Genomic DNA, 13,030 nt, shown 5'->3' on the forward strand with positions numbered 1-13,030 from the left:
CAAGAAGTAATGGATACACACAGACACAGCCTTCCCCACCACTGAGCACATCTACAAGGAGTGCTGTGACACGTCAGCAGCATCCATTGTCAAGGACCGCTGCAATCCAGGCCATACTCTCTTCATACTGCTGCCATCCGGAAGGAGGTACAGGAGCTTTAAGTCCCACATGACCAGGTTCAAGAACAGCTATTATCCTTCAGCCATCAGTCTCCTGAACTAGCATGGATAACTTCACTGACCTCAACACTGAACTATTTCACAACCTATAAACTCACCTTCAAGGACTCTACAGCTCACGTTCTCAATATTATTTATTACTTATTTATTAATTTTTTTGTAATTGCACATTTTGTCATCCTATGTACATTTTTTTTGCCTTTATGTGTAGTTTTTCATTGAGTTTATTGTGTTTCTTTGAATCTACTGTGATTGACTGCAGGAAAATACAACTCAGGGTAATATATGGTAACATATGCGTACTTTGATAATAAATTTACTTTGGACTTTAAATTTTTGAACTTGAACTTCTCTGGCTTCCTTCCCTATTGTTAATTATAATTAGTGGTGACATATTTCTTTTGCAGAATCTGCCATGTCTGAACTATCGGAGGTAATGTGGAAGTGGATGGAGCTACATGATTCAATATCCTCTCCCAGTGCTGCGAGGACAAACAAGAGCAGCGAGACTGTGGACATGAATTCACTTCAACAGGGGAAATGTAGTCCTCTAAGTCATTCCACGGGACCTATCCCTGAAAACAGAATAGAGACAAGCCAGGAAATAATGTTGAATGCAGTTCAAAGCCAATCGCCAGCAAAAACATCAAAGTGTGTTGCTTTTTTTTTACAAGCAAATAATATTTTAGTTTCTCCAGCATTTTGGGTGCATTGCAATATTTTATTAAATTATTTGTCACAGTTTAAAATAAAATATTAAGTGAAAACAGTAGCCATGGTGGTGCAGAAGTTTGGACTAACAATTTAGAGACCTGTGTTCAAATCCCAAATTAAATTTGGTTGATAATTTGTTATAAACAACAATCTTAGTCTTAGTAATGATGATGCAGAATCTATACATTGTTATTATAATTAATATAGTTATAGCTGATTAAAAATAGCTACAGATCATTAACAAAACACCTGGTTGACAATATCCTAGAGAGGTACTAAAGCCATCATATCCAATCTTGCCTGATACCAGGCCACATCATCCAACTGACTTTTCTGAACTGATGTGGAAAGCCTCTCATCTGTATCATTACCACCTTGCTCAAACACAGAACCTGAAGGCTGACAGCAGTTTAACCTTTTCAAAGGTGATTAATGATGGATAATAAATCCTGGTCTCACTGGCAGCACCCCATATTCCAAAAAAAACGCTACTTGATCCAAAAATAGGATAACTGAGACTGATTCCCAAACATCATTCTCAGCTAACCCTAAAGTAAGATGAACTGTCTTTGGACTTTCCCCCTTATCATTCAGTTCAGCAAATAGCCAAGCTATCAACTTTCCTTTACAGTGTTGGGAAATATCAATTGCAGATTGGTACTGAGTTCTGTTGAAGGGTCTGGGTCCGAAACATCAACTGTTTACTCTTTTCCATAGATGCTGTCTGACCCCTTGAGTTCCTCCAGCAATCTGTGTGTATTTCTCTACTTGGCTTATTTTTCACAGGGTAGCTCTTATTACCTATGTTATTTTGTAACTTATTTTATACATGCAGGTTAATATCTATTTACTTGTCTATATTTACATACAAGGCTATCACTTTAAACGTTGCCATTCCTCTAATTGCCACAGGACCCCAGCTTTGAACGGAAATTACAAGAATAATTCGGGCTGGACTCCACTACAACATGCAGCGTTCTGTGGACATATTCCTTTGATCAAGTATCTCCTGCACAGGCGAGCAGCCATCAACCACAGGAGTGAGCACCATTACACTGCAATACACAGGGCCGCTTGGAATGGTCACACTGATGCGGTGGACTACCTTCTGCATCGAGGAGCCCTTCTCGAGCCCAAAGCTCGTTGCGGAGCCAGTCCACTCCATTGTGCTGCAGCTAATGGCTATGTTACTACTTTCAAGCTGCTTCTAAAATACGGGGCATCCACAGATATTAAAGATAACAGGAGGTGGACACCATTACACTGGGCCTGTGTGAATGGACACATGGAAATAGTTGAATTGCTGATAATGGAGGGAATTAACCTGGATGAAAGGACTGACTGTGGCACTACAGCATTGCAATTAGCAGTGGAGGCTGGGAATTTCAGAATTACTGACTACTTACTGAAGAAAGGCGCAGACATAGATGCCAAGGATGAAAATGATGAAACTGCTCTACACAAAGCTGCTGCAAATGGAAAAGTAGAGGTAAGAGGCCAGGTAACTGAAATGTCTCAATGCTGTTTGATAGCCAAGAAGAGAATTCCTGGGACAAACATGAGAAAATGCATATTTTGCATCAGTCTTCCTAGTGGAAGACATCTGCAGTATACCAGACTTTCAAGAGTGTCAAGGAAGTGAAGTTTGTGCAGTGAAAATTACGACTGAGAAGGTGCTCAGGAAGATTAATGGTCTGAGGAAAGGAAAAATCTCCTGGACCTGATGGAATGCATACTCGGGTTCTGAGGGAAGTAGCTGGAGAGTTTGTCGAGGCATTAACAATGATCTTTCTAGAATCTATAGATTCTTGCATTGTACCAGATAACTGGAAAATTTCAGATGTTACTCTGCTATTTAAGAAGGGTGGGAGGCAGTAGAAAGGAAACTATAGACCTGTTAGCCTGACATCCGTGGTTGGGAAGTTGTTGAAATCAATTGCTAGGGATAAGATTATGGAATACCTGGAAGCACATGTCAAGATAGGCCAAAGCCAGCATGGTTTCCTGAACGGAAAATCCTGCCTGACTAACTGACTGCAATTTTTTTGAGGAAATTACAAGCAGGGTAGACAAAGGAGATGCAGTAGATGTGGTGTACTTGGATTTCCAGAAGGTATCTGACAAGGTGCCGCTCATAAGGCTGCTTAGCAAGATAAGAGCCCATGGAATTACAGGGAAGTTATTAGCATGGGTGGAGCATTGGCTGATTGGGAGAAAACAGAGAGTGGGAATAAAGGGATCCTATTCTGGCTGCCTGCCGGTTACCAGTGGAATTCCACATGGGTCAGTGTTGGGACCGCTGCTTTTTACGATGTACGTCAATTATTTGGACTATGGGATTAATGGATTTGTGGCTAAATTTGCCAATGATATAAAGATAAGTGGAGGAGTGGGTAGTGTTGAGGAAACAGAGAGCCTGCAGAGAGACTTAAATAATTCAAAACACAAAAATACAACTGCAGATGCTGTGGATCAAAGAATACGTACACAACGCTGGAAGAACTCAGCAAGTCAGGCAGCATCCGTGAGAAAAGAGTAGCCAACGTTTCGGGCCGAGACCCTGGGTTGGCATTCATTTCTAGAATATAAGAGCAGGGATGTGATGTTGGGGCTCTATAAGGCACTCTTGAAACCACACTTGGAGTATTGTGTGCAATTTTAGTCTCCTTATTTTAGAAAGGATATACTGACATTGGAGAAGATTCAGCGAAGATTCATGAGAATGATTCCAGGAATGAAAGGGTTACCACATGAGGAACGACTGGCAGCTCTTGGGCTGTATTCCCTGGAGATCACGAGAATGAGGGGAGATCACATAGAAACATTCCAAATGTTAAGAGGCCTGCACAGATTAGATATGGCAAAATTATTTCCCATGGTAGGAGAGTCTAGGACAAGAGGACACAACTTGAGGATTGAAGGATGTCCATTTAGAACACGGAAATTACTCTAGTCAGAGGGTGGTAAATCTGTGGAATTTGTTGCGATGAGTGGCTGTGGAAGCCAAGTCATTGGGTGCATTTAAGTCAAAGAAGATAGGTTCTTGATTAGCCAGTGCATCAAAGGGTATGGGGAGAAGGCAAGGGAGTGGGGATGACTGGAAGAATTGGATCCGCCCATGACTGAATGGTGGAGCAGACTAGATGGGCTAAATGGCCTGCTCCTGCTCCTATATCTTATGGCCTTATGGTCTTAAAATCTGCAGATGCTGGAAATCCAAGCAACACACATAAAATGCAGAAGGAACTTAGAAAAGAGTGAACAGTTGACATTTTGGGCTGAGACCCTTCATCAGGACTCTTCCATAGATGCTGCCTGGCCTGCTGAGTTCCTCCAGAATTTTGTATATGTTGAAGAGAATTCCTGGGTTCCAGATTCATCGTCAAGCATTAACAAATATCTTTTGGATTGACTATCCTAATGTAAAGCTACTTCTAAATGTTTCAGATTGCATTACTGAAATGTTGTAAATGATGTCAAGAGGGATGTTCTTCATTTTCCATATAGCAGATAAGAAAGGTTTTCCAAGCATGTTGACAACATTGACCAGAAGAATTAACATTTTATCTCAAGCTCAGTGAAGTAAATCTAGTTTTGCAATGCCCATAATTTTCATGTTCCACACACTTTCTATATTTGAAAAATTTTCAATGCCTGGCACAGAAAATATTATGGAACTTTGGAATCTAGTTTAACATTCTGAGGGAGATACAGACATAATGATAAAGGAGTTTCAATGCCCGTTGTGCAGATAGAATTCCAGGAAGCAATTTAAATGTTCTACACAAGAGAATGCTGGGAAAATTATAAACAATTTTATCTCATGGTGCAGATAGAAGACAGACTAATAATATAGATTTATCCCTTGGCTAGCAATTGACAAGTACTAATCCACAGTTATGTTGATATCTCATTTTTTGATTGTCAATAGCCTGGCCTAGGATTAGGACATACTGTTATGCAATGTAGATAAATTTGTTAAGTGAAACAATAAATTATCAGAAAGGACCACACATTATGAAGTTGATTGATATACAAATAGGCTAAGCCATAATGGATGGCACATTATGTGAAAAAATGTGCACATTAGATAGAGGAAAGCAAACTGAATATTTCTTAATGGTGGGAATCACAAATTGTATGTGCATAAAGGCACAAATAACTAAAATGTGTTGATAGGCTAATAAAATATAGGCTTTATCTCAAGAAGGAGAGCATAATGATAAAATGTCATTTCAGTTAAACAGAACATTTATTAGACCCAGTTTAGTATTGAAAAATCAGGAAGGATATAGTACCAACTCACCAATTTACAGGTGAAAAATGAGACAGATTACAACAATTTGGTTTACATTCCCTTGAGACCTTAAGTTTGAAGGACGATTTTATCCAATTCTTTGAAATAATCTATTTAAAACAATAAAGAGATGTGTTAGGGTAAGCAAAGGGTACATACTGTATACAGCCTTAGTCACTTGTGTTTAATACGTATTGTGTAAAGTATTCCGCATACAAAAACCACTATATTAAGTGTTTATCTTTCAATGTCTTTTGTGGTTAAACTAAAACTGGGTCATACAGAAGCTGTAACTGGGAAATATAAAAGACCTTTTTCACACAGTGAACTTTTAGGGGAGAGTCTAAGAGAAACCAAGAGAATCTCACTTCCCTGACGCAATGCTTTATACTTATTCAAGACAAAGATAATGATAAACAATTAACTACAGTTTCAATTGCTATAGTCACCTACTTAACTTTAATATTTTACAAAGGTAGCACAACCCAATCAGCAGAACCTCTTTGAATAATCAATACCGGTATCTATTTCAAAAAGGCAAACACCCAAAGTATAACCCTTTTTTTATCGAATTGAGGGATGACTCCTTGAATATACAAATAACCAGATGGTTAAGAGACAAACTATGGCTACGTCCACACTACACCGGATAAATCCGTAACTGAAGCTTTTTCTCTTCGTTTTTATCCTTCGTCCACACTAAAACGGCGTATTCATCCCCCGAAACCAGAGATTTTCAGAAACACTCTCCAGGGTATGTAATTTTGAAAACGCCGCTTGGGCAGATCAGTGTGGATGGGGTAACCAGAGAAAGATAAAAACACTGTCATGACGAGACGGAACAGATGGTGACGGCAGCACGCCATTTCATAGTTTTCTTGACGCAACCTAACAATTTCAGAAGAGACAGCAGCGAGACTGAAGCCAGAAGAGTTAGAAATGTACTCACCAAATTCTTTGACCCATAACTTACTGAATAAATAAGTGTACTCACTTTGCCCTGTTTTCTGTCCTTGCTCGTATGAAGGTGGTTTACCTATTTATGCAAGTACTTCTCTGACAATAGATGTGTAACAGCCTAATGTAACATTGTATGGAAATACAAGATAATACTGATGCAGACATGTTTTATACATTTAACAAGGTACTTTATTAATGCAACAGAGTTAGTCAGTTTTTCAATATCCGTCGTCAGCCAGGTCATACTGTCCGTGAACCCCCTGTTGGTTGCCTCCATACGCTTTTTTTACTTTTAAGTCCTCCTGCGCGAGAGCCAACAGCTGCCTGTCATTTAAGTTTTTCTAGTCTGTAACTGCACAAATTCGCACTTTCACAGCGAGATTTGACACCAAACGTGTCGCTTGTTTTCGGTAGATGTGTCCTGCGCATGCGCAGTAGGAGGAGATTCGCCAAAATATCTGTTTTAATGTGGACAGAAATATTTTTTTAAACGCTTAGTGTGGATGCCTATCGTTTTTACACGAAACCGGCGTTTTCAAAATTATCCAGTCTAGTGTGGACGTAGCCTATGTCTGCCCTGCAATGTGCAGTAAGTGGCAGAGAGGCATCTTTAACAATGTGCAAATAGCAGGAACATTCATGTATTGCCTTCTCCTATGTATTTTTCAATGGGACAGAAAAGAATGTCCCATTACGTTGTGTACAGGTTTTATTTCTTGATGACTGGTTCTTATTTTAGTGTATCCATAATTAAACTATCCATAGTATTATAAATCCAGATGGTCTCTAATATACCTTCTTCCTCTTGGCCCCTCGACAGAAATCTGTCCCTGGAAAGCCAAAATTAAGGAGGATCCAATTAATTAGGTTAGCAAAAGTACCCTTCACTCCAAAACCACTCTCCAGTTACTCACTACCATGTTCCTAGTTGGATCTACATCTAAATTATCACCCAAAGTGGCAATCTATAATTCTAGCAAGGACAGCAATAAAATGTTTCAGGGAATTTTATTACTTCTTCGTGGATACTTTTGTCCTCAATGTCAACCAACATTTAAAATGCAGCTTTGTCATTCATAGCACATTGCTTGATGTCTCCTTTTCTGTTGGCCCATGGCAGTATATATTCTTTCCTGATCATTGCCCATTCACTCTCTGATAACTGAAACTATCAGACATGGCTGATTGCAGCTACTGTGTGAGCATGGGCCACCAACAAGGCAACTGTTTCAGGCTCACAGTTAACAGTTCAGATTTCATGCCATGACAAATTGTCATAATAATCTGATGAGTCTCTCAGTCCATTTGGTCCATCTGCAAGAGGTTTGGGATGGTCCCAATGTAGTTACAATGGAACAGAATCAGAATGGCCAATTACGTTGTGTGGTTTCCTTGACAGGACATCGGAGATATCCTCCTTCATCAAAGAATGGGGTTTCCATTCCACAACCTCTATCTCCTCCATTTCCTTTACATCCATGCTCACCCCTATCTTCCTACCTCCTTAACAGGGATAGAGTTCCTATTGTCCTCAGCTACCACCCCATGAGCCTCCATATCCAACATATCATTCTCTGCAACTTCTGCCAACTTACTTGGATCTACCATCAAACACATCTTTACTTCTACCCCACTCCCTGCTTTCCACAGGAATCCCTCCCTGCATGATTCCCTTGTTCTTTGGTCCCTCCCCACTTCTCTCCCTCCTGACACATATGCCTGCAGGTGACAGAAATCCTACACCTGCCCATTCACCTCCTCCTTTCCTTCTGCAAGCTCCCAAACAGTCCTTCCAGCTGAGGCACACTTCACCTGTGGATCGTGTACTGTCTCTGGTGCTTGCAATGTGGCCTCCTCTGCGTTTGGTGAGACTCAAAGTAAATTGGGGGATCAGTTTGACGAGAGCCTTCGCTCCTTCAACAAAAAATGGAATTTCCTGGTAGCCAACCATTTCAAAATCTATTCCCATTTGAATTCTGAAATGTTGGTCCCTAGCCTCCTCTTCTGCCACAATAAGGCCCTCTCGGGTGCCAGAGCAGCACTTCTAATTCCATCTTGGTAGCTTCCAACCTGGTGGCATGAGCATTGATTTCTCCTTCTGATAATCTTATCCCTTTTCTTCAATTCCCCACTCTGGCCTCTGATCTCTTCTCCTCACCTGCCTATCACCAGCTCCACCTTGTGCTCCTCCTTCTTCATTCTTTCCCATGGTCCACTCTCCTTTCCCATCAGATTTCTTCTCCAGTCCTTTACCTTTTCCACCTACCTCCTCTCCCTCACCCACCTGGCTTCACTCATCACCTTCTAGCTTTTCCTCCTACCCCAACCCTCACCTTTATATTCAAAGGCATCTTCTCCCTTCCTTTCCAGTCCTGAGGAAGGATCTCGATCTGAAACGTCAACTGTTACTCACTTCTATAGATGCTGTCGGGCCTGCTGAGTTTCTCCAGCTTTTTGTGTGTGTTGCTCTGGATTTCCAGCATCTGCAGAATCTCTATGTTTAAAATTGTGTACAGGTTTTATTTCTTGAAGACTACTTTTTGTTTTATTTAAGCCATAAACATGCTATCTGTAATGTCACAACTGCAGAATGATCCTTAACAATACTAAGGATGAATTTTTATCCAAGTCTAGAGTTTATGCCATTTATCATACTTCTGAATAGTTGTTATCTCCAGAACAGAATATGATTACAACTGTTTCCTGATCAGATCACACACTCTAGAAGCCAGAGTATGTGTGCATATCACCCTAGAAAGGCTGACATAATTTCCTCAACTGATATGAAAGTCATGTGAGCCATCCTAGGATAAAATGCACTTGTGACTACCTGTCATTTGTTTTGCACAATTTCTTTTGGAACATTGCAGGGGAAATTAGATTAAGTGGTTCTTGAAGTCATCATTACTGGGCATTCTTGGACACAGCGTGGACTAGATTCCTACTTGGTCAAGTCCAACATCTACTTTGGGGAGTCCTGTCCCCTAAGCTCCTCCCCCCACTTGTCCATAATACCCATCCTACCCCATGATTGGCCAAGGCCCGTAATTAAAGTCCTGCCCACTTTTTCCTAGGCGTTTACCTGATCCCCAAAGTCCTAACTCTAACCCTGTGCTAACTCACTGAAAAGCCCCACTTCCAACCTCAAATTTGCTCAGCAACCATTCACCAGCCACTTATCCTTCTGCAGTGATTGCTCTTTCTGTGATTTCCTTGTCCATTTGTCCCTCTCCACTGATCTTCCTCCAGGCACATATCTTTGCAAGCAACAGATATGCTACACTTGCCCATTTACCTCCTCCCTTTCCTCCATTCAGGCCTGCAAACAGTCCTTCCAGATGAGGCAACACATGCAAATCAGTTGGGGTCATGTATTGTATCTAATGCTCATGATGCAGTCTCCTCTACGTTGAAAGATTCAATGGAAATTGTGAGATTGCTTTGCCGAGCACCTTTGCTCCATTCGCCAAAAGTGGAATTTCCTGCTGGCGGACCATTTTAATCCCTATCCCCATTCCCATTCCAACAAATCAGTCCATAGCCTCCCCTTTTGCAGTGATGAGGCTACTCTCAGGGTGGAGGAGCATCACCTCATATTCTGCCTTGGTAGCCTCCCACCTAATGGCATGAACATTAATTTCTCATTCCAGTAATTATTTTCCCCTCCACTTCTCTCTTCTTCTGTTCCCCACTCTGGCCTCGTACCTATTCTCCTCAGCTGCCTATCACTTCCCTGGTGCCCCCCTCCTTCTTCCCTTTCTCCCATGGTTCACTCTCCTATCCTATCAGTTTCCTTCTTCTCCAGCACGTTAACTTTCCATCTGCCTGGTGTCACCTATCACCTTCCAGCTGGTCCTCCCACCATTTTTTTGCCACCTTTCCCTCTTCCTTTCCAGTCCTGAAGAAGGGTCTTGGCTTGATACATCTACTGTTTATTCATTTCCATAGATGCTGCCTGACCTGCTGAATTCCTCCAGCATTTTGTGTGTGTTGCTCCGGATTTCCAGCATCTGCAGATTTTCTCTTCTATTTATTACCTGTTTTGTTTGACTTGCCTCCAGACTCAAGCCTGAAGCCACCACCTAGTTACTCCTCCTCCAACCCCGCCTCTGCCCCAGCTAGTCATTGAAAAGGCCAAAGCGTTTTCAGTAACATTAATATCATGGGCCTCAAATACTGAAATTTGCAGTGGTGGAGACATAACTGAGACATTGATGAATTCTGCTGCTATAATCAACAACTGCATCCATTAGATGTCTCAACATCTAAGTTGTATGGCAGAGGAATTCAAAACCATAGGACAAATTCATAAAATCCCCTTTAACCATAAAACCATGAAGCCTTTCGTTACACGCAGGGCAATGACAATGTAGAGTTCTGAACTCCAAACATCTGGATGTGCAATTCATTTGAATTTTATGTGGTATGGATGTGTAAAAAAGGCAGGTAAATTGATCAACCTAATTATAGAAATGATTGGACACTCAGATTCTCTGTTCCAAACAGGATAAATGAGAACAAATTTTTTTCAGGTGAATTCCCAGGAACAACATTAGCCTGGAGCTAGAGTTGTTGGATAGAAATACAAAACTAGTATCCACTAGTTCCTCACACTACAAATCAATTGTTCACCAGACAGCTCAATCAATTTCCTGGAGGAAGATTTTACTGTTGGCTCCTTTCCAGGTAGAGAGGCTTTGTATGCAGATAACCAATGAGCATGAATCACTGTTAAAGATTAATATTATCTTCCCTGAGATGTGATGCCAAGAACAGCACATACTGTTTCACTCAGTCTGTCCATTGCCCACTTGTTCTTTCTGTCTGAAGATCAGCGTTTCATTAGTCTTCTCAATTATTTCCTACATCTACCATTTCATTTAATGTTGACACACTCTATCCTTCATTATAACTTCTAGTAATTTATTGTCTTTAAATGTGATACCTCCCTTGTTTAGTGACACTTTAGTTTCCAACTCTCAACTTTCTGAAAATATCTGTGACATTTTTTGAATATTATTAAGTTCTTTTTTAATTATTTCTGTTTATTTTTTTAATTTAACTATTTAATATACATATATATATTTACTGAAATTGATTTACTTATTGGTTTTCGATATTATCATGTATTGCTTTGTACTGCTTCCACTAAGTTAACAGATTTCATGACATATGTCGATGAGATTAAGCCTGATTCTGATTCTGAAATTTGATTCACAAACTGATGTATTCTTTAACGAGGGATTCTGCAGATGCTGGAAATCTTGAGCAATACATACAAAATGCTGGAGGAATTCATCAAGTCAGGCAGCATGGAGAATAAACAGTCGACATTTCAGGCTGGGACCCGTGATGCTTTCCTTACTGGCTGTAGGACAAACTGCTGTGTAAGCCTAACATTAACACATTCAAGAAATCACTACCTTCCTAACCTGAGTTTTTCTGCTTTTCACAATCAGTGGAGAAGTTAAAATCTCCCATTATAACTATTTCCTGTTTGTTTTATTTCAGCAAAGGTACATTCTGCTCTGTCACATCTGCTGCTTGGGAGCCTTCCAATGTTCTTTGGTACAGTTATAAATCCTTTTCTGTTTCTTAATTCCACATATAAATCCTCCTATGTCCACTATATATCCTCTCTGTGAAGTGATTTCACCTTTAATCGTTGGCTATTCTTTGAGAACACGTACTTTGGAATATTTAATTCCCAGTACAGAATGTCCTGTAACCATGTTTTAAAAAATGAATACCAAATTGAATTTATTGAACTTAACTTTATGCGGTTGTGTAAAGAAAATGTACTTGAGCAGCGGGCCCTTATCTACACTTTAGCCCTGCATTCTGTGCCTACGTATGTAGTTCTCCCTCCTGAATACCAGTTTGATCCCAGACCTCCCTGTATCCAAGGTCATGCATTTTCTCATCAGGATTTGATAGTCCTTTCCTTTTTAATTGTGCTCCTACTTGAAGCCCAAGTTATATTCAGATTCATTAGCCAATGGGGCAACTCCAGTTGCTTAAAGAGTACATTACATAAAAACATACGTGTTAGAATCAGGAATAGGCCACTCTTTCCTGAGAGCCTAAGATCATAGATGAATTGATTATAACCTCCAATCCACTTCCCATGGTCACTTTTCACCTTCTCAATTATCAAGCACCAATCTAATTCCATCTCAAAGAAAGAAAGAAAGATTAGTTTTATTTGTCACAGGTACACCATAACATACAGTTTTGTTTGTTTCAAATCAAATCAGTGAGGATTCTGCTGGGCAGCCCACAAGAATGCGGAAGCTACTTTGACAAGAAATTCAACTGCACCAATTACATAAATCCAGAAGTCATAAGAGCAGGTGAAAGTCAGTAATCTATCTCACCTACTGTAATGGAATACTCTCTGCTCCTATATATGAATGCTCAACCAGCTCCCAAGGAGCTTGATACCAGCTAGGACAACTAGTTTGCCTCTCCAAGCACCACCCCTGGAGGATATATGCATTGGCCTGGAAGCACCAAATCCCCTCATTCCCTCATTCTTCAACTGGATATCCAATAAAACTAAGAGTACAATCACCAGTCATAATAAATCTGATTCTGATTCTGAAACAAGGGCCAAAGAGATGAATTACATGGTAAGGTATGAGTATCTGCCTTTACATCTAGGCAGCATTTGACCACAAGTGCATCAAGAATCTTGGTCAACCTGAAGTCAATGGGCATTAAGGGGGAAATATTCCAGTGACAGAGTACAAAAAAGCTGCTTATGTTTGTTGGAGGTCAATCATTACTGTAGGGGTTCCTCATAGTAGTGTCCTATCAGCAAACATTTTCATCAATGATCTTCCTTCCACGACAGGATCAGAAGAATGTTATTAGTGA

At 40.4% G+C, this 13,030-nt stretch overlaps 1 protein-coding gene across 1 annotated transcript in view; it reads left to right on the plus strand.

Moving 5' to 3' along the window:
- ankrd67 (ankyrin repeat domain 67) overlaps window positions 1–13,030 on the plus strand; it is a 38,217-nt gene that overhangs the window by 16,902 nt on the left and 8,285 nt on the right. Inside the window, exons 3-4 of the mRNA XM_073038698.1 lie at window positions 588–831; window positions 1,807–2,383. Of these exons, the coding sequence (XP_072894799.1) occupies window positions 596–831; window positions 1,807–2,383 (813 nt within the window). The 5' untranslated portion in view covers window positions 588–595. The remainder of the gene's footprint in view (window positions 1–587; window positions 832–1,806; window positions 2,384–13,030) is intronic.

The sequence above is a fragment of the Hemitrygon akajei genome, chromosome 3 (genome assembly GCF_048418815.1).
Source record: "Hemitrygon akajei chromosome 3, sHemAka1.3, whole genome shotgun sequence".
In the NCBI taxonomy this organism is placed as follows: domain Eukaryota; kingdom Metazoa; phylum Chordata; class Chondrichthyes; order Myliobatiformes; family Dasyatidae; genus Hemitrygon; species Hemitrygon akajei.